This window comes from Crocodylus porosus, unplaced genomic scaffold, assembly GCF_001723895.1.
Source record: "Crocodylus porosus isolate Cpor-Errol unplaced genomic scaffold, CroPor_comp1, whole genome shotgun sequence".
Lineage (NCBI taxonomy): Eukaryota > Metazoa > Chordata > Crocodylia > Crocodylidae > Crocodylus > Crocodylus porosus.
In genome coordinates this window covers 10,708,952-10,731,107 of record NW_017728926.1, presented here as the reverse complement: position 1 = coordinate 10,731,107, position 22,156 = coordinate 10,708,952, and the positions used below count along the sequence as shown (strand labels likewise).

Genomic DNA, 22,156 nt, shown 5'->3' with positions numbered 1-22,156 from the left:
AAAAAAAAAAAATTCTTTAATCGAAATTAAAATTGAAAAAATTCTTTAATTGGAAAAAAAAAATACAAGAAGTTCTTTGTGCAAAAAACTAGTTGGTCTAATAAAAGTTACCACCTCTACCACAAGTCCTGATTACTTTTTCCTCTAGACCAATATGGCTACAACCTGGATACCCACCCTCTCTCCACCTCCTTCTGCGCCCGGTCCTTGTCCTTGGCCACGTCGTCCTTCTCGTCCTCCAGGTTGTCGCGCTGGCGCTGCAGGTCGGCGTTGGCCAGCTGCAGCTTCTCGTTCTCCTGCCGCAGGGACTCGACATGCTGCTGGAGGGCCTGCAGGCTCCTCTCCAGGGCGCTCTTCTCGCTGACGCGGATGCAGAGACAGGACAAATTGCTGAGCATTTCTCAAAGGAAGAAAATTAACTTCTTCCTCACTGGTGGGCCAGAGAAACCCACGCCCTTAGACCAGGATCCAGCCCTCAGCTGCCAGGCAAAGCGCCCTCCTGGCACCTAAGCTGGGGGGTGCAGACGTGCACAGATGTACCTGCCCAGGAGGTCAACTGAGGCCCGGAAGCGGCTGACGTCCCGCTGGGCGTCCTCCCTGGCTCTGGAAGAGCAGTCCGCCTCATCCTGCAGCTGCAGGATCTTCTGCTCCAGGGAGCGCCGCTCGCCGTCGCTCTCCCCCAGCTGCCTCCGCAGGGCGCTCACCAGCTCTTGGCTGGCTTCGTACTTGCTCCGGATGTCCTGGCAGAGAACGATGAGCCACAGGGCACTGGGACAGCCAGCCGGGCTCCCCAGCAAGCCACCATCTCCCACGGCATCTCCATCTTGCCCCCTGTCCTAGAAGAGCCCCACCCTACACAGAGGCTGCGTGGGGGTCCCAGCCCCTCATCGACGCCAGCACTCCTGCCGAAAAACCCATGGGACCGCCACACGGTCAAGTTGAAGCTGGACAGAAAGCAGCTATAAAGTTGATATACATTCCCAAGCGCTAACTTTGCAGCTGGTTGGCTCTTTTGAAGAGCTGGGTGGCCATCTTGGCATGATAATTACTTTGCGTGCATGGCCAGTCTAAATCTGTCGCGCAATTAACCAGCGAATTGCATGATAATTGCTTTGCGTGTGTGGCCAGGCTAAATTGACTGCACAGTTGACCGGTGAATTGCGCAATATATGTAAGGTACGGCAGAAGCCCGAGTCCCATCGCACCATCCACCCCCACAGACCCCTCTCCCAGCAGAGGATCCCCATAGACCCACACCCCCTCATGGACTCCAACGGGCCCTACAGAAATGCCACCCCGGGAGCCCATACGCCACAGGGCAGCAGCCCTGCCCTGCCACCGAGGCAGAGACGGCTGGGGGCGCCTGGAAGGTGTCCGAGATGAAGTCTTACGGCCCTGGAGGCTCCTCACCTGCACCTGCAGCTGCCTCTTCTGCAGCGCGGCGTGCACGGCCGCCAAGGCGGAGTCGGAGACGGCCGGGGAGAGGCTGCGGCGCGGGGAGGAGCGCCGGAGCGGGGACGGGGTGCGCAGACTGGACGACAGGCCCCGCAGGCTGAGCCCCGTGGCCTCGCTGTCCGAGGCGTCCGGTGTGCGCTCAGTGCCGGTGAGCTGGATGGCGCTGTCCGCGTCCGAAAGGACGGCCTGCGGTGGCGAGACCCAAGCCAAGTCGAGGCACGGCCCTGCCACGCCGGGCTCCACACACCCATCCGCTGTGCGAACCCACGGAGTAAGACAGCTGGCTGCCAGGCCAGTGACTGCAACACTCAAATTCACCCACCCTGCAAAGTGCCGCAGACTTGAGGGGCTGCGGGTCAGCGATCCATTATTTATCCATTGATTATACCAGACACTAATAAGAGTTATAACAATAGTACAGCTGACTGTGTATAGCACCAGGAACCGACCTCGCAGGACCCTTTCGCTGTGCATCTCCGAACACACACGCCATGGGGCGAAAGGAGCTCCTGAGTGTTGCTTGAGCCCCACAGAAACCTGCCTCCCAGCTCTGCTCTTTTAGCCCACTGAGCATCAGCTTGCTACGACTCATTTCTCTGGACTCCAGTGCTCCTATCGCAGGCTCTCTGCCTGGCACTGGGCACACACAGGACAAGAAGCTGATCCCTGCCCCCAGCCACTTATAATCCAACTCCTCGCATGGTTAGTTAACATTTCCAAACCCACTGGGGGATTTCTGTACGTCGGGAATACAACGTGAAGCATATCTACATCCGCAGAGATGCTCGTGGATACATCAAAGTGCTTGCAAAGATCTTACCCGTGGCTTACAGAGGGGAAACTGCGGCACAAAGCAGCAAAGCAAGGTGAGGGCTGGCAGCGAGTCTGCGACAGAATCAGGACTATAACCACAGTCTCCCGGGTCCGTGCTTCTTCCGAATACCGTGCACCCATTGCTCGTTGGGTGATAAAACTACCCAGCAGAGACAAGTGCTCCCGCCAGTCACCCCTGCCCCGTACCTGCGCCAGGTCCCGCAGCGTCTGCTGCAGCAGCTCTGACTCTGACCGCAAAGCCTCGATTTCCTCGGCCTCCAGCACCGCCTGCTCCTGCGCCCGAGCGGCCTCCTACAGACAGAGACACGGCGTCAGCGGCCGGCGAGTCACAAGGCTGCCATGCAAGGGGCACACGGATCGTCTCCAGCCCCGGGGGAGGCAGCCATCCAGGTGCTGCCTGGTGCAGGTGCTCTCGCTGCCCGCGACGCGGCCCGACGTCTCTCACCAGGGTCTCCAGCTTTTGAGTCAGGGCCTCCGCCGCCTTCTCCTTCTCTGCATTTTGGGCTTTCAAGCTCTCCACCACCGCTGCCAGCTCCGTGACCCTGCAGACAGCCCACGGGAGGGAGGACAAGGGGTGGGGACAGGGCATCACAGGGGCAGGACATCAATGGGTCGGGGCCAGGCCAAGCCAGCTACAAGCCACCTGTGCCCCCATGCTGCTGGGGACAGGCTGGGCTCAGCGTGGCCTGGCCCAGGGACCCGCAAACAGGTCCCTGTGCACGTGGTTTGACAGCCGCCCTGTGATCCCCTGCACCCACAGCACCACAAAGCCAGCCCACGGGCCCCGTCTTGAGCTCTGGCGCATGGCACCGAGCTCACCGGGAGGGTGTCTGGTGAGAAACTGCACCCTGCCTTGGGGGAACCCAAACGAAAGGCTTTGCAGGGAGCCCCTGCTTTGCTGGCATTGGCCTGGCAAGGGTTAAGCAGGCCTAATCCTCCAGGGCAGCTGGGATTTGGGGGCTCCAGGGCTGCCCTCTGCCATACACAGCTCATCAGCCCCCATCTACGTAGCCAAGTTGGCTGGAAGAGCGGGACCGGGGGGGGGTCCGTACCTGGTGCTGAGCTCTGCCTTCTCCATGTCGCACTTGACCTGCAGCTGGATCATGTCGCGCACCTTGTCCTTGAGCTGCTCCTCTACCTGGGCCAGCAGCAGGGCCTGCTTCTCCAGGGCCGCGCCGGCGCTGCTCTCCGACAAGCGCAGGTTGCTGCTCAGGTTGAGGCAGGAGGCGTGCATCGTGCGGCTGGCCTTGGACACCTGGCTGCTCAGCTCCGACAGGTCCCTGCCCGGTCACGGAGAGGTGGTGAGGCCTCTCGCCCACCAGACCCCTGTGCCTGGGTCTCCCGTACCGCTCTCGCTAAGGCAAGGGGGTTTGGGGAGGGGATCACCGTGCCCCCGGGCAGAGCCCACGGAGGGCGTTAATCAGGCTGAGCTGCCCAGCCTGGGTCCCCACAGGAGCTCTGCTCCCCCTTTTCTGTTCCTCACCCTCAAGCTATTCCCATAGACACCCTCTAAGAGACGCTGTAGGCAACGCGGTTCTGGGTAGCACAGAGTCTTTTGCAATGGATGGGAAGAAAAACAGCCCAGCAGGCCCCAGCACCAAGCAGATCTCCCGCCCCAGCAGCTGCCCGGACCTCTCAGTCATGGTCTTCATCTCACTGAAGTGCCGCCGGAAGCCCACGACCTGTCTCCAGAGGGTCAGCAGCCGGCTGTGCTCGTTGCTGAAGTAGGTGTTGAACGACTGCGAGGGGAAGAGGAGGGGAAGGAGTGACCCCTGTGCACGCATCTCCGACGGTGCGCAGACCCCTTTCCACCTGGAGAGCTCAGGCGGGGAGCAGGGGAACAAGCCACGAGCCCCGCACCCTCTCTGCAGGACGGATCCAGCGATCTCACAACTGCCCGCAAGCAGCAGGTTATCCAGGGAGCCCTGCAGAGCTCCAGCCCCGGCTGCGCTCTTCATAACCGCGAGGTCCTCACTTACAATCCCAGCAGAAGCCCTGCTCCCCATCCATCCCACCCACTGCAGCTGGCTCTACCCAGCTCTGGGCAGGCGGCAGCATGGCAGGCAGTGTGAGTCGCGCCCTTCGGACAGCAATGACTGGCCCGGAGACAAGGAAGCGTGGCGAGCCCGGGCTCCAGGGGAAGCCAGCACATGCTACGGTGGGGGGCTCGGGGTTACTGGGACCACACGAGCTGCCCTGGGCACCCATAAGGCAGGACGCCCTCGCCAGCACTGACCTCCTCCTCTCGGCGCCACTCCACCTCCCGCTGCTCCAGCTCGTCACGGGCTTTGGTCCAGTCGGCCGTCAGCTTCCGGATGTCCTCGCTGAGGGCCTGGTTGGCCGTGTTGGCCTGGTCCAGCTGCTCCCGCAGCATGGCATTGACCTGAGCCAAGCTGGCACTCCTAGAGACGGGCACCCAAGGAGAGAGCCTCAGCACAGAGCCCTGGGCCCAGGAGACAGCCAAGAAGTGGGAAGGGAATAGCCTCACTTTGCACTTCACAACCCTCTGCACACACCAACCAAGGCTCCCAGCCCTTGGCCCCAGGAGGCATCCCTTCACCCACCCCAGCCATGCAGCTGTTTCTGGGGTGCAGCCTGGAAGCCATGCACAACAGCTGAAGATGGGAAGTGCGGCTCAGCACGGGTGGTCCCGCAGTCCCACGCTGACTCCCGGAGAGACTGCTGGCCACCGAGCCACTCGCCAGTGCTGACTGCAGCCCCCGGGCACTCCTAGGAGGTCTTCCACCCACACGGACCCAAGCCAACGCTGCTTCAGTCGTGACAGGATTGCACCCGCCGGATGGCACAACGGAGGCCCCGAAGCCCAGCTCCAGTGAGTCCCGCCTGCTGCAGCCTCTCCACCTCGGCCCCAGGACTTCAGCCCCGAGGACGGGCCCCGTCCTTCCCCAGCCCCCCGCCCAGGTGATTCCTCCCCCAGCACCTTTGCTGCTCCTCTTCCAGGCGGATGAGCGCGTTCTCCAGGTCGTTGCTGTGCTCCTCCTCCAGGCACAGGCGTGAGTCCGTCATGTCCAGCTGGCTCTGGGCGTGGGGAGAGAAGCGCCGTGAGCCAGTGAGACGGGGGAAGACGTGCCCGGCTGAGCCTGCATGCACATACCCCTGCCACACGGGACGGTGAACCCACTGCCCCTGCCAACCTGACGTGGGGGAGACCCTTCCAGACCCCAAATGACTACAGCGCCAGACCAGGCACTTGCCGTGAGTCTCTGCTGCTCCAGCTCCGTGGACTTCTCCAGCAGCTGCTGCTCCACCTCCCCGCACTTCTTCTTGTACTGCAGCACCTGCGGGGAGGGGTGCAGCTCAGACCCAGTGCATGCTCCATCCCCACGCCCCTCCGCAGCACGGTACCTGCTCTCCCTTCCGCCCCCAGCCAGCTCCCGCTGCTGCCTGACGTCTCAGCCACCTTTGGCTGAACCCCCACGACAGACCCTCCCATCCCACGTGGGTCTCTGCTCCCCGGGGGAAGGCTCCAGGGTAGGGACAGGCTGGGGGATTAGCACCTCTACCCCCCGGCAGGAAATCTGTGCCGGTCACAGAGCAGGGGCCAGTTCTCCTCCACCCCAGAGGCAGCTGCACTCCTGGGTGCCATCACCATGCAGCTGCCGCCACAGCGCCCCACACTGCAAAGCGCCCGAGACACCCAGGCTCAGCCTGCTGCCCTCTTCTTCCGGCCGCTCAGATCGGCGCCCAGACGCCCCCCGAGCTGTCCCGCAGAGGCACAAGCTGCATTAAAGCCCCCAGAGTCCAAAGCAGCTCAGAAAGGTGTTTATTTTCCCCGCAGCTCCATGCTCCTCACCCCACCCAGATGCACCCTCCCCTGTGACCCCAGTCCCAGCTTTATGCTTTCCCTCTGGCACAGGGGAGCTCCCCTTTCCCCACATGCCAAGAGATCAGGCACACACGGGCACCCTCAGAGCACCGGGTCTCGCACACGGATCCCGTGCGGGCGACTCACCTTCGCTTGCAGCTTCTGGACCAGCTGGGCCTGCCGCTGCTGGCCCTCCTGGTAGGCCTGGAGCTTGCGTTTGTAGGCAGCCTGCTCCTCGTCCAGACGGCGCCGCAGCTCCACGTTCTGCTGCGCCAGGCTCTTGTTCTCCAGCGACTCTCGCTCCCGCTCCCCGGTCTCCAGCCGCAGGGCCTGCTCCAGCTGCGCCCGGAGAGATGGGGAGAGGGTGGCTGCAGGCGCCCACTCCACCCCTTCCCCAATCCCTTGGGGAAGGATGAACCCCCACCACCGCCGCCCCGCCAGGGGCCAAGCTGAAGAGCCAGGGGTGGCTCAAGTGCCGTGGCCCACGTATCAATGCACTGCCAGGCCAGGGCAGCGTGATCACTACGTGCTTGGTGGCAGCGCCCAGATGCTCCAGACGTGAACTACAGCCCCGTGGTGCCGGGTGCTGCACGAACACAGAGCGAAGGCACAGCCCGTCCTGGATGAACCGAGCATCGAGCTAAACATCACGCAGCTCAGGCGGGAACCCAGCTCCACACGCAGGGGGGACACAGAGGGTCTCACCGATGCAGGTGGCAAAAACAAGCTGCATTTGGAGACAGGCCCTTTTGCTCTGCAGCTGACTCCGTTTCTGGATCTCTTTTAGGGCCTGGGCATGCATCCCATACACACAGACCCATGCACATCAGCTTTGCTCACCCACATAAATCAATCCGGAGCAGATGGACGAGCTAGCCGCATGCAGCAGGCATGACTAGAGGGCCTTGCTCCAAAGGGGCTGCTTTGCTCAAGCTAGCAGCTACTCCGGGGTAAACCACAGACACACTGCCACATGGTGCATCTCAAACCAGCGGAGTTTTACCTTGTTTCCTTCAGGTGTAATTCCCCATAGGATGGGGCAAGGTTACCTAGGGGAGGGATTTGTGTTGTCTGTGTGCTGCTGAAACGGCTATACATGCGTTGTGTCCGAGACCTGTTTCAGCAGCTGAAAGTGCTGTCAGTGCCGAGGCACCCTGCCTAGCATGAGCATGGGCTCCTCGCAGGCTGGGGTCTGCAAACGGTGCCTCTGCAGCAGACAAGCCTCGGAGCTGAGCCCCCCGGGCTGCAGTCGGCTCGGTTTGTGTCCGGAGCCCCACTGGCCATGCACTCACCCCACCTGCTCAAACACCGCCGTGCTGCAGCTGCAGTTGCCCTCTCTGATGGACCAGTCTCCCCACTAGCTCCAGTCTCCCCCATGCAGTGAAAGTGGTGCCCAGCCAGCTGCACGGCAGGCAAAAGTCTGAGATACCAGTAACAACTTATTATCTGTAGATGCTCCTGAAAGCGAGACCCCGGCAGAAGTTGGGGGCCTGTCAAGCTAAGCACTGAATGCACCGTTAGTAGCAGACTGACCCCAGTATAGTTTATGGTCTAAACAGATATGGTGGGAGGAAAAAAGGAGGCAGGGAGAGGGGAAGTGACCTGCCCAAGGTGACAATGCAAGTCGGTGGCAGAGCTAGGAATGGCACCCACCTTTCCACTGCACCACACTGCCTCGCTTGGCCTCAGCTCCATCCACCAGCCCCAGGTCACCTAATCCACCAGCCCCGGGCACGCAGCATGTTCTGGGACACAGCTGGGACAGGCCACCCCGGGCCAGCCTGAGCTGCTTACCATTTGGTTCCTCCTTCTCAGCTCCATCTCCTGCCAGCGATGGGTGCCCAACCCCTGACAGCTCCAACTGAGGGCTTGCTCCAGCTTTCGCAGCAAAAGACAGTGTGAGATCAGTGTGTGGCATCACCCCCTTCCACCGCGCACAGACCCACACAAGGAGCCCGAGGGGCACAGCTAGCCAGGTGCATGCTCCCCCGGCGTCCGACACCACGCCGCAAACCCACCCATGCACACGACACGGCAACGGCACACCATGCAAGGAACCTGGGCCCACATGGGACGAGCCCCGAGGCATGATCCGCTGCGAGCTGCCTGCCGCAAGTGGAGGTAACCCTGTGGGGCTGCCATCCACGTGCAAATTGGAAGCACCAGGGGCTTCGGCAACCAGTGTTTTGCTTGCACAAAGGGATGAGACGCACAGCTTGCAGAGCTAACTGCACAGTTTGTGAAATGCCACCTCCTTCGGACAGTGCCTGTGAATGGTTTGTGACGTTTGGGGTCCCAGCCTGGGAGTGCACTGTCGGGAGACCCCTTCCAGGCACTAGGGAACAGCACAGAGACTCCCACCAAGACCAGGGAACTGGTATGAATGGAGCGTCATGTGCTTATGGACTGGACTGTATGACGGCAGCTTGCAGCAGCAGAGAGGTCCCTTCCAGTGTGATGGGCCCAGCCTCTTGGCCCGTACAATCCAGGCGAGCAGACGCCTCATCTAGCATCGCCCGCATCTTCACTCAAAGCCAGAGAAAGGATCCAGGCTGAAGCAAGCGAGAGTCCACCTGTCGGTGTAGGCTCCAGGGAGAAGGCTGCCCAGTTAGGGGATGAGAATACACCGGTCACACCAGGTCCTCCTATTGCACACCCATCCACAGGCTGCCTTGGAGAGCCCAGGTGACATGGGAATGGCAAATTTAAGGGCAACTGAAATTCCACAGACTTCATGCTGTGTTAGCAAGCGTTAAAGAGACCTTCCCGAAATTTTAATCAAGATCTGGGGCTGTGGACAGGTGAAGCCATTACGCCGGTTTAGAGGGAAGAGCCAAGCTGATCCACTGCAGGCTTTGCGTGTGTGCCCTCCGTCCCACCGGACACGGGAACTAAACCCTGGTGACGTAGCAGCTGTTTCAGTTTGGCTTAAACTGCCCTGCCTTGGCCTCCACTTACTCTGGAATAGGCACAGACGCAGAAAACAGTTACCATAGATCAGCTGTGCCCCTACTCTGCTGCAAACCAGCGTGGCTTCTATTCCCCCTGGCCGCAGCCTTTGTTGCGTGGTTGGAAGGAGACTTCATTTCTTTGCTGTATCAGAGTCTTAGTCCCCCCTGCTCTCCCGGGTGGCAAGCATGCACAGCCCCCAAGGGAGGAATTCCCACCTCTCCGACACCCAACCTCCAATGGGAATTACTCCTAACACAAAGCAATGGGGACAGGATTAGAGCTGGGGAGCAAACGCTTTTCCCCACCCCGAGACCGCTGTGAGATGTCAAAGGCTTTCCACGCTCCACGTGCGGATCGGGGCCCTTGGGGGTTGCCCACACTCGTCTCAGAAGAGAGCATCCTGGCGGGCGGGACTGTCAGGGCCCCAAGTTCATGTCCCGGCTCCACCTGATGCAGAGCAGAGGACCCCAGGCTGGGTCCCCGACCGCCCAGGTGATGCTCCGACCACTAGGCAACAGTCAGACCCAGCAGCCCTGCGAATATTTATCTGACAAAGCAAAAGAGCTCCAGCAGCAGTAAAACAGAGATGGTCCCCAGCCTGGCTGGTCAGAGCCATCAACTGGAAGAGACCGCTCAGACCCCTAGGGTGAGCCAGGATTTGAACCAGCATCTCCTGCACCCGAGATCGCACAGGACCCCTCTGCCTCATGGGATTCGTGCCCCCTCCCATCACCACCCCTCCAGGTCAGGATACCCACATCAGCATTGGTCACTGGGTCCGGTCCCCGCAGGCGCAAGCTCTCCTCAAGCTGTGGCGGAGGCAGGCGGGGAGACAGAAAACAGACAGCGTGAGCGCAGACAGCCCAGCGCCCCCCGATGCCGGCAGAGTCCGGCCCACGGCCGCAAGCCGGCAGCTCTCCCGCTGCGTCCCACAGTCGCGGTGGGGGCGAAGGGCTGCGGCAATGCCACTGCAGCCGACGCCTGTCCCAGTGCTCTGCCAACACCCTGCCATCCTCGCCTGCACCCCTTCTGCCCCCACCGTGCTGCCAAGTCCCCTCGATCCTGCCTGCAGCCCCCCAGCTCCCATGGGGATATACTCCAGCCCCGCTGCTGCCCCACGTGGCTCTGCTAATGCCCCTCTGTGACACTGCCCCCTCCAACCTGCCGAGCCAAGATGTGAAGCTACGCCCCGATAGCAACCAGCTTTGCATCATCCAGGTGCCCCTGCTCCTCCAGCCTGCCGCAGGAAGCACCCAATGCCAAGCAGGTCCGAGTCCTGCTTCCACCTCTCCCTCCCGCAGCGGGAAAGGGCTAGTTCTCTCCCAGGCAGCACAGGCCTGTTGTCCCCAGGAGAAGGGCACAGGTTTCCCTGCAAGGCACCAAGGGCGAGCAGGCAGGTGCCAGACCCTGTCCCCCATAACCTGGTCTGGAAGGAAGAAGGTCTGAGCAGGGAAGGTCCCCAAAGGGGTCAGGGAAACAGAGCAGGCGGGAGTCCCGAATGCTCCTGTCCCCTCGTCCTGAGCCCCAAGCAGAAGACGAGTCCTCCCCCTGCGACTGGCCTGTCACCGGCAGGATGACGCGAGCTGGCCCAGCACCCTTCCTGCCCACACCGAGCACGCAGACGGCACCCCTGCCCCTGCACACATGAACCCCGTCAAGCCCCCACCACGGCACCAGGGTCGAGCCCAGGCTGCAGCTACTTGCCCGCTCCACTCGCCTCCGCACATAGAGCCCGGGCGGTTCCCCAGGGGGCTGGGAGGGCTCAGGGGGAGCCGGCTCCCCTGCCTCCATCCCGCCGGCAGCTCAGCCCTCGCTCAGCCTCCCCCCGGTCCCCGGCGATGCGCAAAGCCCTGGCAGAAAGAGCGTGGGGGACGGCGTCTTCGAGACCCGGGCTAGGAAAGCCGGCTGCCGAGCGAGTGGCAGAGTCTGGGCATTGTTCTCCGGCCTCCTGGAGACGCATTCATATTGTAATTGGCAGCACGGAGCCCGTCATCCGCGGCGTGCCCCTGCGCCAGCCTGTCTACATAGGCCCAGGCCAGGCCTCGTGATCAGCGCAGGCGTGGGGGTGCTCAGGATGGCCTGCTCAGGCCCAGGTGATGCTGCTGGGAGGAGACACCGCTTGCTGCATGGCCCTGCGCTGGGCACAGACCGACCGGCTGACCGCAGGCTCCGTCCTCAGAGGGACAGCAGCTGGCCGGAGGAGTCCGGACCTGGAGGGGGCAGTGCCTCTCAGACTCACGGCACCGAGCACAGCGTGACTTGGGGGCCCATTTTTGAGGGACACACACCTACCCCCATGCCCAGATGGGCACGCTGCTTCTGCAGCGGGTGCTGGAAATGTCAATACTTGCAGCTAAAACTCAGGGCCCTGGCCAGAGACCCGGGGGTGCGGGCTTTTCACTCCCTCAGATGCTGGCTGGCCGTACCAACAAGCCCCGACCTCATCGGGTGCTTGCGTCTGCAGGGCTCTGGAGTTAGAGCAGTGACCCCGGTGCTCCTGGGGTCTCGTGCCCTTCTAAAAGCTGGCTGCACTGCTGGGTGCCCCTGCAGTTGTGAGCCTTGGGGAACGAAAGTCGTTTCTGTCCCTAGAAGCACCTGTGACATCCCCAGCACCCTTCGAGCTGCTCCATTTTTTTCTCCTTTTTTTCCACTTATCCTTGCCCATCCCCTCCTCTCCTGCACCCTCTCCCATGGCCCCAGACTGCATTAAACACCAAATAACTCTGCTGCTTGCACCCTTAGGAAATGCAAGTGGGTAAATCCACGGCTGCAGCTTCAGGAAGCAGACTAGGGGCTATTCCCAGCTCTCCCACTGACTACTCTGGGACCCTTGACAAGTTGCTTCCCTTCTCCGTGCCTCAGTTTCCCCATCAGTAATATGGGCTCACAACTGCCAGGCCTGTCAAAACCACCAAACAGGGTAATATAATCCATTTGTATTCTTATTTATCCTCCATCTCCCTTTCCCCCAGTCCCCTGCTGTCATCTGACAGCTAGTCCTCTAGTTAGCCAGGGACAAGCCTGTACATGCTGCTGAGCATCCAACAGAGCCATTATTTTAACAAGGCAGGAATCCGAAGGGATTCCCAGGCAAACTAACGCAGGAGGCAGAGGCACGAGGGTTGGTCGAGTTGCCGACTCCCAACTAAAGAGAAGTTGCTGATTTTCTTTCCTGCATTTCTTTTTAACTGCACAGTAAAATGAAAGTGCCCCCAGCTGCACACAGGACGTCTTGCCTTCATCTCAAGGAGAGGCAAAATCATTGCGCTTGTTTTGCACCTGGGGAAACTGAGGCAGGGAAAAGGAGAAGAGAGCGGAGCTGGGGCCAGAAGGCAGATCGGATGAACCCCATGCAGTGTCCGACCCCCGTGGATGAAAAAGAGAATTTTTTTTGCAATTTCCTAGTTTGTCTAATAAAAAGTATCATTTTTGAACCAAGAGGTCTAGATTTTTGCAACCCCTGTGGATGCATTTATTTGGGGAGGGGGTATACCACCCACAACCAGATCAGGTCCCTTACTCCTTTCCCAGAAATGGCAGACAAGGCCCCCAAGACAAGTCAGCCAGAGCCCCCAGGACTTTGGCTTCACCCCTCTAGGTCCGGCCTGGTCCTCATGGGATTTAGCAGGATTTAACCCCGTACATGTCACTGGTTTTAAACTTCCCGTTGTGTTTATCGTCCCAGGCTGGGGGAGCTCAGACCGAGGGGCAGTCCCGCCCAACCGGGACCATATCTGCTGGCCGCCCCACGCTGGCGATGATGACCAAGTACTTTGTAAAAGGCTTTCTTTCTCCGAGGCTCGGCCCGCAAATGAATGAACAAAGTTTACCGTCTCCCCTAGCGACTGCTGTCTTAGCAACCAGCAATTCCTTCCATTCCTTCCCCGATTGCCATGGACACCAGCCCAGGCCTGAGCCCAAAATGCAGCCGTGAAAGCAGACGAGAAGCTGGGAGCAGGCTGGGACACCCCCATCCTCCGGGCAGGCTGGCAGGGGGGTGCCAGGGCCCAGGTCCCACCGACCCCACGGTTTGGGGCTGGAACGTGGTCCTGCACGGGTCACAGCTGGGAAGGGCTCCTCTCTCCTGATTTTGCATCCGTTTAGTGCTGGTGGCTGGAAGCCCCTGTGGATCCATAGGAGCTAAAGGTCAAAGTGGACTGGCATGGCTACACCACACCAGTTTCTGTAGCCCCTGGCAGAGGCAGGGGAGCATCGTGGCCACCTGTCTTTGACTCTTCAGCCCAGGCGCTCGTTCACCTGGGTGCGTGGGGGCATAGCCTTGGCATGAGTCTAGCCAGGCTCAGACTCAGGTCTCTGGATCCATAGCAAAACACCCTTGCACCCCACCGATGCACAGAGTAGGGATGAGACTCGCTCCCAGGACACTGCTCTGGTCCACTCCGCTCGGGTGAGCGACCCGCAGCAGGCAGCGCTGGGCAACGGTGCTGTGATGGGTGCACGAGACGACAAGAAATCGAACGCTATCCCCCGTACCTTTCAGAGGAGGACCACGGTGCCGGTATCACCTGCCAATCCCTGAGTGTGAAACAGTGTTTGACCGCTGCTCTCTGGCACTAGCAAAGAGGTGCGGTGTTCCCCGCAGAGCCAGGTTTCGATCCCTGTTGTCACCGATGGCTCGAAAGCCCTGGAATGAGGCTTGTGAGACTTCGTGCCAGCAGCCTCCCCCGCTGCGCTGCTCGGTGACCTGCCCCAGGACATGCCAAGGCCATCACGGGCTGCGTGTGGTCCCATGCACCAGCCAGCAGGCAATTCATCGCCGCGTGGGCAGGTCCTGACAAGCCCTGGTCACACCCTTTGCAAGGAACAGGCCCAGACAGGCCCAGGATCTTGGATGGAGGTCCGTGCACGCAGCTTCGTGAAGAGCCAACCAACCTGGGCATTGCACCAGCTCACAGCCGGGACACGGAGCTGAGCACGGGCACCCCGGGGGGGAAACGCAGGGCAAGTGGGACAGACAGGCCACTTCATGGCCGTGGGAGTCCATTCATACCTCAGCACGGCACTGCAGGGGAGCTGGGACTGTCCACCCAACAGGTATGCTGGATGAGAGAAAGCAGCACTCAGTGATGTGCCCTTGGGGGCAAAGCAAGATCCAGGACCTGGCTCAGGCCAGGCCACCAACCGGGAAGGGTTGAGCTGAAATGCCCAGGAGGATGCAACATGCCAGACAGATGAATGCCACGTTCCCCGCCCTCCAGCCAACACAGCCCTCTCCCCAGCTCAGCCGCAGTGGGCTCAGAGGAGAAGCTGGCCTGGCCTGACCCAAGGACAGGACGTCCGCAGCTCTGGACAAGATTGCAGAGTTTGGCCAGTGCTACCAGAGCCGAGAGCTGGGTTTCATACCACACAGTTGAGCAGACCCAAGAGGAGAGGGTCCGAGCGCACCAGCCCAGAAGGAGCTCAAGGCAAGAGGGAATCAGTCAGGACCGCCAAACCCTAGAGACCAGACAGCAAAGCCACAGGGCCCCGAGAGGCGAAGCATGCACCAACTCTGTCACCAGAGCACAGGCCCCATCACTGCAACCCAAAAGGTGCCAGAGGCACACAGGCAGACCCCTTGGGTGAGGGGGACATACCAGCTGCAGAGTGACGCTTCAGGCTCCTGCAGCCAGGAGAACCCAACTCCGAGGTCTCCTCCGCTTTAAGCTGGACCACGCATCCCAGCTGCAGAGCCTCAGGTCTAGCAGAGATGATTTTTCCCTGGGAGGTAACAGAGCCCCCCGGACACTTTCTCCAGAGCCTCTCCACTCAGAGCCAGGGAGCGGGACGCACACAGGCAGCTCTCCCACCCCATCTGCACGCCAGACCTACCCGCTCGCTGATGGCATTGTACTTGATGGCCAGCTCATCGCGCTCGGCGCGGCTCTGCGCCAGCAGGTCCTCGACACGCGACAGCTCCTGCTGCAGGATGCGGTTCTCCTCCTGGAGGGACAGCAGCGAGGACATCTCGGCAGGAGAGGCCGCTGCGGGGAGAAGAGAGAGAGGCATGGCAGGGCACTGCGGGGCAGCACGCCGGGCCGCATCCAGCTGCACAGGAGCCGCCTGGTTTGCAGGCTGCAGCATCCGACCGAGTCCCTTTCTACTTCCAGCACATCCGGGTACACAACTCAGAGGTGGCCACCGGGATCACAGCTTCTCACCCAACGCATCAGCCTGGCACGGGGCCACACGTCTGCCACCCGAGACCCGGAGCCTCAGAGCAGAGCCTTTAAAAGCACACGGCTCCCGGGACCCAGCCCTAGCTGCCAGCACCCTCCTGGGGAGGAATGAGCAGGGCTGGGCTGTGATCAAGGCAAAGGTGACCCTCTGGGGCTGTGACTGCAGACGTGGGAGGAGACCTGCCTGCCCCAGGTCCATGGGAATGCCCCATCAGTGCCCAGCTTCAGGCCGGAGACGGTCCAGCTCGTCCCTGGTCTGGAGGGCACCAGGGTGAGCACAGCCCCGTCGGCCAGGGTGGAAGAGGGCACTCGGGCTGGCAATGTCCAGCTCCGAACGGGGAGGGGTGGGATGGAGAGGTTGGATCCCAGCATGCAGCGTGGTCGACCAGACGGAGTGCCACTGCCCGCCGGCGTCTCACCTCAGCCCAGTCACCGGCCGAGCCAGGACCACCAAGGCCCTACCTTGGTCCCACGGCTCCGACAGGTTCTCAGTGACGATCTCCCGGATGCGGGCGGGCAGGCGGGTGGGTGGCGCGTCCTTGGAGGTGCCCCGGATGGCGAGGCTCTTCCCCTCCCCGGAGGTCAGCACGCTGCTCTCCAGCTTCTGTGTGACGGGGACACAGCAGGCTGAGCCCCGTGCCTAGCGCGGAGGCTGCAACCTGGCTCCTTGTTTCTCTGCAGCCTCCCCTGGCCCTTTACCCTCCTCGAGCACTACCTTGCAAGCGTGAGCGGCCAAGGGACCCGTCTTCCCTCCCAGCCAGAAGCCAGATGTGCTGCTGTGACAGCGACGGAGAGGCCTGTCCAGCCCCCCCAACCAGCTGGGACCAAAGAAGCTAGCCATGGAGGCTGCCATGCTTAGGACTGACCCTAGCTGGGCTGGACCCAGGGCCAAGAGGGAATCCATGGACAATACGGGGCCTGGGAATTAGCCCCCCAGCTTTGCACCCTGGTGACCGAGTCTGGAGAAAGGCTCGAGCTCAGGCCTGCGGAGGCACAGCGAGATGCTGTACCCACCTCGTCGCCTCGCCCATCGCGGCTGAAGCCAACCCCAGGCAATACAACGGCCTCGGCATAGACCCAACCCACCGGCCTCTGGGATGCAATGCTTCATTACACCCCCAACTACCCACTCCCCCTCCGGGCTGGTTACTAACCAACAAGGGGCCTGGAGCTGAACACAAACTCTGCAGGGTTTCATCTGAGGTCTGTGCCACCCAGGCCAACTAACCCACAGCTGGCTACAGAGCAATGCAAACACCCTTCATGGAGGATCCTGCCCGGGCAATGAATGCAAGCAGCCCACTACCCTTTTGCTACCTGGATGCTGAGTGGCTTTGGGGAAAATTCTCTGCGTTTCCCGGGCCACCCGAGGTATCTCCCAGCAAGACAGGAATAGACCAGGTCTAAGTGAGAAAAACCTAGTGATTCTCAACCAGGGACCCTTTAAAGGGTGCCGATCCACATTAGCGCTGTTCAGCATTCAAATAAATGCGATGAATCCAGCAATTTCAAATAGCAATCTGCCCTTTGAGAGAGTCTCTGCCCTGCTGGGGTCTTGCTGAGGCCTTTGCAACACAAGCACTGCTCCAGTCTTTTTCCATAGTCAAAAAATGAAAGTGAATAGGAAGAGCTGGCAGGTCCTGAGAGGAGCCTTGGGTCTAAAAAAGTTGAGGACCACTGATTTAAAAGGATAAAAATAGTACCCTAAGACAAACCAATCCAATCAGGTGCCAGCTGGGCACCCATTTTAGCCTACGGAGGGTTTTAAAGGTGACCTGTAAACGGGGAGAGAGCAGCCAGGCTTGTGTTTTTCTCTCTCTTCTACTTTTTAACACCAATATAACTCAAATGCCAGGCGCACACTCGGGGAAAACCCCATCAGGGGGCATTCAGATGTACCCCACTGATAAACAGAGGGTGATAAAGCTCCCGCTGGCATTGTCAGGTGAAGCAAGGAAAACCTGGGAAGAAGAGGAGGAAAAAAAAAACCCTACAAACTTTCAAGTTTTGCTTATAAACCCTCAAAGCAGCGCAACTAGGGGTACAGCTGGTGGGTCCCCTCCCATGGCAGTGACCGGGGTGTTTTTTCCGGGCGGTGTTTCAGGCCTGTTGCAAACACGGTCGCTACCTGCATCAGCACGGAAAGGAAGGAAGAGAGCAAAGGGGTCTCTCCAGCAGCACGGAGCAGCATGCACACCTTGGAGGGCGTGGGAGCCAGTCCGGCACCCAGCTGCTTGGCCAGGACATTTGGCGAGCCCGGAGTCCCCCCAGCAGAGAGCCTGTGATCAGGATGGGGACCACAGCCCCCCTGCACCGGTGAGCTCTGGCACAGGCTGTTTTAGAGCAGGACAGTAAACCCAAGGACGGTGCCTTAAGCAGAGAGAAGCAGGGCGAGCCCGGGAAGGGCCTGGGTGCTTGGTGCGTGGACCAGCACCTTGTGCAGCAGGCAGGACTCATGCAAGCTCAACTACACGACCGACCTGAATCACTGCCTCCAGTCTCAGCTCGGGGTCCGCCGCAGGCTCCGGGGTGCTCATGGGGGTCCCGGGGCAGTGGGAGAGAGTCCTAGAGCCCCATCACTCCTCCCCGGGGAACCCGAGCCGCCTTCCCCGGCTCGGCCAAGCAGTCTCCGTGGGGCCCACCCCAGGCTTCTTCCCTGGGGGTGCTTTGCGGGAGCCGTGCCCTCTGCTCCCCCTTCTCCAGCAGGTCCCGGGGGGTTTCCTGGTTCTTTCTAAAGAGTCGCTTAAGGCCGCGGAGCCCGGGCCGAGCTGGGAGAAAGGCTCCCAGATGCACACAATTGTGGCTGCACAACGAACGGGATTAGAAAGAGATCCTCTCCACCCCCACGCGACCAATGGCTGGGAGCAGGGGCGGCCCGACAGCAGATTCCCTCCCTTTCCTGGAGATCTCATTCATTTCCATCGCCTTCGAGCTGCCTGGTCCTAGAGACGCCCTGCTTCCCGCCAGAAAGGGGGTGGATGCGGCCCAGCCTTCCCGCCGGGCAGCCTGGAGAAATGCAGAAGGTGGAAGAGCAGTTGCATTCATCAGCCGCTTTTAAAACCCACGACGAGCGACGGACCGAAGCCAAGAGCTCGACACCATTCGAATGGGGTTTCCTGGACGCCGGGAGGAGAACACGTCAGCTGGGGTTAGAGACCGGTAACCCTCCCCTGTCACCTTCCTCTGATACCACAGGTGCTGGCTGCTACCAGGGGCAGGAGGAGGCCGGATGAGATGAGCGCTGGCTTCGAAGCAGGCCAGCCAGCCCCGTGCCTGCATCGTAGCTGCTTGGATGAACCGGTGCAAAAGCGGAGCTCCCTCGCTACACTTCTGAATGGCCCGGCAGGTCCTGAGCCGCCTGCACCCCGTATCTAAGCCCGAGAAATGATCCCATCTCCCAGATGCAGACGGAGAGAAGCGGCGACTGAGCGGCCTTCTCCCTCAGGTAACAGCACTGAGGAGCAGGGTCCGGGGGAGACGGAGCTGAGTGAACGGGGATGATCAGCTCCTGCAGAAAGGCTGCTTTCAAAATGGGAAATGCTCTGCAGGTTGCAAAGAAAAGCTTCTGACAAAAAGCCACCATCCCTGGGCTCCAGAGGTAGCTCCAGCATCTCTCCTGCTCTTCAGCCTTCCCGAAGCAGCTGCTGATGACACAGCCCTGCTGGACCAAGCACTGGACAAGTTGGCTAGCAAGTCGGATTCAAGAGCACGGAGGAGCCTGGGTTTTACTCCATCTGCCAGCTGATGGGAATATCAGCTGCCTGGTAGATGTTGAAGTAACCAGCTCTGGACCTGCCAACAGCCACGGTTGCATGAGGCAGAAGGCCATTATGAGCAGACGCTGGTGTCCTCCATAACACCGGAGGCTGGGAGAGGCCGAGACGCCATCAGAGGCCAGGAGGCTGGGGAAGGGGGTGCAATAGCAGAGCTGCAGTCCCTCCTGGCACCCAGGATCCTCACAGGCAGCTCGGGATCAGTGGCTCCCTCCTTTCCATTGCTAGAGGCAAATCCAGATTCACACTTGATCAGGTGCCTATTAGGCAGGGGATGCAAAAGACAACCCCCCCCCCATGCTGGAGCAACTTGCTCGAAAAGCCAACGAGATACCGCCCTAGGAAACCCTGACCTCTAGAAGAGACGGACAGGCTGCTGCCTGGACTGAACATACACATCTGCAGTGCACGGACCAGAGGAGACGAGGAGGAGAGCGCATTTCCGACCCGGCTCCGACAGCTTTGGTACCAGGTCGGCTCTCAGCTCGAAGTCCCGTCTCCCAGGCCCAGCTGGCTCATGGTACAAGGGGACGTAATTCTACCTGGCCAGTAAAAGCTTGCCTTGCACAGGCCCCCGTCCTCCAAACTCATCCCGAGGAAAGCTAAGCTCAAGTCCATCAACTTCTAATGAGCTACTGAGCCACGTAGCGCCCAGGGCAGGCAAACTGGGGCTCTCCCCCAAGCAAATGAGATACTACTGGATCGGAAAGGCAGGTTTTACAGAAATGCTTTGGTGCTCAGGACAACGTGAGGCTGGAGCATCCGAACCAATACGAGTTAGATCAGTGGTACCCAGACCCAGCCCTGATGCAGGAAACGAGAGCGCGACAATAGAAGGACTCTGGACACCACAGCCCCTGTGCCAGCCTGGCCGACTGCAGTGGGTTTGGGCAGGGGAAGGGATGGGCACTTCGCAGACGTTTCTGTTAACAATGGGTAAGAGCTAGTGGGGGCTGGATTCTGCCCTCTGCTCCTGCAGAGCTGTCGGGACAGCCATCTATTGCTGCAAACAGGGGAGGGTACTTCTAGGCAGGCACTTTGATCCCGACTGCTGGGCCGGGCTTGCAATCCACCATGCTCACAAGAGCCTGGCATGGGAATGCCCTACCTAGGGCAAACATGAGTATCTGCTCCCCTACTGCAAGCCCCACCACTTCTATGCCAGCCTCTCTCTGCAGAGGCAACCCAAACACCCTCATTGCAAAGAGGGCATGGAAGGGGGCACAGGGGGAGGAAGGGTCCTGCCCACCCCAGGCAGCTTTGGAGCATCAACAGTGGGTGGGAAAGGAGGATGGGGGGGAAGGAAGGGGGAGATCAGTGTCTGCTGGGGCAGGACCTTGCTGCAGTGCTGCCCCCAGTGCAGGAGAACTCAGTTCCCCGAGCACCATCACTGCCAGTCCCTGGCTTACCTCCAGCTCCCCCCCGGGGCTGCAGGCCCAGCCCCTGCATCCAGGGCAGCCTGGGGGCACGGGCTTCTAATGGGCATCTCCGGAGCACCCCCAGCTCCGACCCAGCTCCCTGGCTGGCTGCAAGGAGAGCAGGGGGCTCCCCCCCGCATTGCAGGAGCCAAGAGAAAGACTCCACTGATGCTGAGGTGAGGCGGATGCCAGAGCCAGGTGCTCCCACTTCAAACCTGAGCTAAGGAGGGTGCATCTGGCAAAGCAAAAAACTTTCCATGGGCTGTGACTGCCCCCCTCTCCCCAGGAAAGCAGCTGCAGGGGGAACAGCACCATCCCTAGCACGTGGCCCTTCCTGTACTGCCTGCTCCCTGACGGTGCACTGCTTCAGCCAACTTCTTGATCCAGCTTGCAAGTTGAGACACCCCGCCAAGCCCAGCTCCAGCACAAGAGGGATTGCTGGTAGACCTCAGCTCATCTTGCCTGGGCCACCAGGTTTCCAGCAGCTGTGCTAGTAACGGGGCAAACACTGGCTCAGCGTTCAGTTCAGTTGCACCCACGAAAGAAGGATGCCCAAAGCCAGGTGCCCAGGACCGCATGGCATATAGTGTAAATGCAGCTCCTCCGTGCTGATCACCCGCCGCGGAACGATTTGGGGAAACCTGGTTATGTCGCTTGATAAACCAGACGCTCAGAAACCGCTCAAGGGGTCCGATCAGGCAACAGCCAGGGCACTGGATGCGCTGGTCCCGACTTACCCATCCCGTGCCCTTCACCTCTACCGCACCCGAGGGGGCTAAATCCCCAGCACACGACAACCCCCAACATATGCACCATTCACCAAGGATGGCCCGTGCCCCGGGGCCATCCTCCAAGGGGTGGACACGTTCTCCTCTTCAGCAAGTGGGATACCCAGCAGGAAGAGCTGGTGACAGCCAGGGCTTTGCCTCCAGGAGCAGCATTAATAAGAGAGCAAAGTAAGCGGTCGTCAGAGGGGGTCTCCTGACCCTACAACTCCAGGAACTCCTCAAATTGCACCCCTGGGGCCCTTCGGAAAGCCCTGCACACCTGAGCCGGATTGAATCTCTCTTCCGCCGTAGAGGAACAGCAGCTTCACCTACCCCGAGCTCTGCTCGCCGGTGCTGGGCACGGAGGCAGAAAGGGCTCAGACGCTGGCGCTGCCCACGGCGCTCAGTGAAACCGGTCCAGGCCCTTTGTTCAGGAGTCAACAGAGCGGCGTTTCCTTTTCCAGGGCCGCGTTACTATAGAGCTTAGCACACGCCGTGGGGGGGGAAATGCCTCCAGCAGCCCGGGGTAGGGCACCGCGGGAGGAAGGTGCAGCTTGTTCCAGCATTGCCACACTTTGTTCCTCCTCCTGGTAACCCAGGTCAGGGGCTGGGCCGCTGGGAGCTTTGTCCCGCCAGCCCGCAGCCCTTTATATAAAGCCCCCTGACATGCTGCTGCCCTGCTTTAAGCTCATTAGCAGCTAGGATGATTGCACCACAAGCTGGCTAATCAACATCCGTGGCAGGCTGCTAAAGCAAGTCCTCAGGAAACCCGATGGCCCGTTCCTAAATTCAAGGCTGAGGCCAAGTGCTCCCGGGCCCGAGACCCCTTCAGATCACAGGGAGACGGCTGGATCACTGTCCCGGGGACAGGTTAGGACTGCTGCCACTTCAGTTTGGACAGATGTTTCAGGATATTTCCCCTACCCGTTCTGTTTCTGTGACCTGCCAAACT

The 22,156-nt window shown here is 60.5% G+C and overlaps 1 protein-coding gene across 3 annotated transcripts in view; it reads right to left on the bottom strand.

Annotated features, from left to right (window-relative positions):
* Positions 1-19,002, bottom strand: part of CROCC (ciliary rootlet coiled-coil, rootletin) — a 41,168-nt gene extending 22,166 nt beyond the window's left edge. For all 3 annotated transcript variants that reach the window (XM_019541457.1, XM_019541458.1, XM_019541459.1), the window contains exons 1-14: positions 17,727-19,002; positions 15,709-15,850; positions 14,900-15,051; positions 6,263-6,454; positions 5,505-5,588; positions 5,231-5,328; positions 4,526-4,691; positions 3,922-4,028; positions 3,342-3,569; positions 2,735-2,831; positions 2,476-2,580; positions 1,411-1,641; positions 541-740; positions 178-360 (exon numbers count right to left, since the gene is read on the bottom strand). In XM_019541457.1, the coding sequence (XP_019397002.1) occupies positions 178-360; positions 541-740; positions 1,411-1,641; positions 2,476-2,580; positions 2,735-2,831; positions 3,342-3,569; positions 3,922-4,028; positions 4,526-4,691; positions 5,231-5,328; positions 5,505-5,588; positions 6,263-6,454; positions 14,900-15,051; positions 15,709-15,850; positions 17,727-17,783 (2,042 nt within the window). In that variant the 5' untranslated portion in view covers positions 17,784-19,002. The remainder of the gene's footprint in view (positions 1-177; positions 361-540; positions 741-1,410; positions 1,642-2,475; positions 2,581-2,734; positions 2,832-3,341; positions 3,570-3,921; positions 4,029-4,525; positions 4,692-5,230; positions 5,329-5,504; positions 5,589-6,262; positions 6,455-14,899; positions 15,052-15,708; positions 15,851-17,726) is intronic.
* Between the last annotated feature and the right edge of the window lie 3,154 nt (positions 19,003-22,156).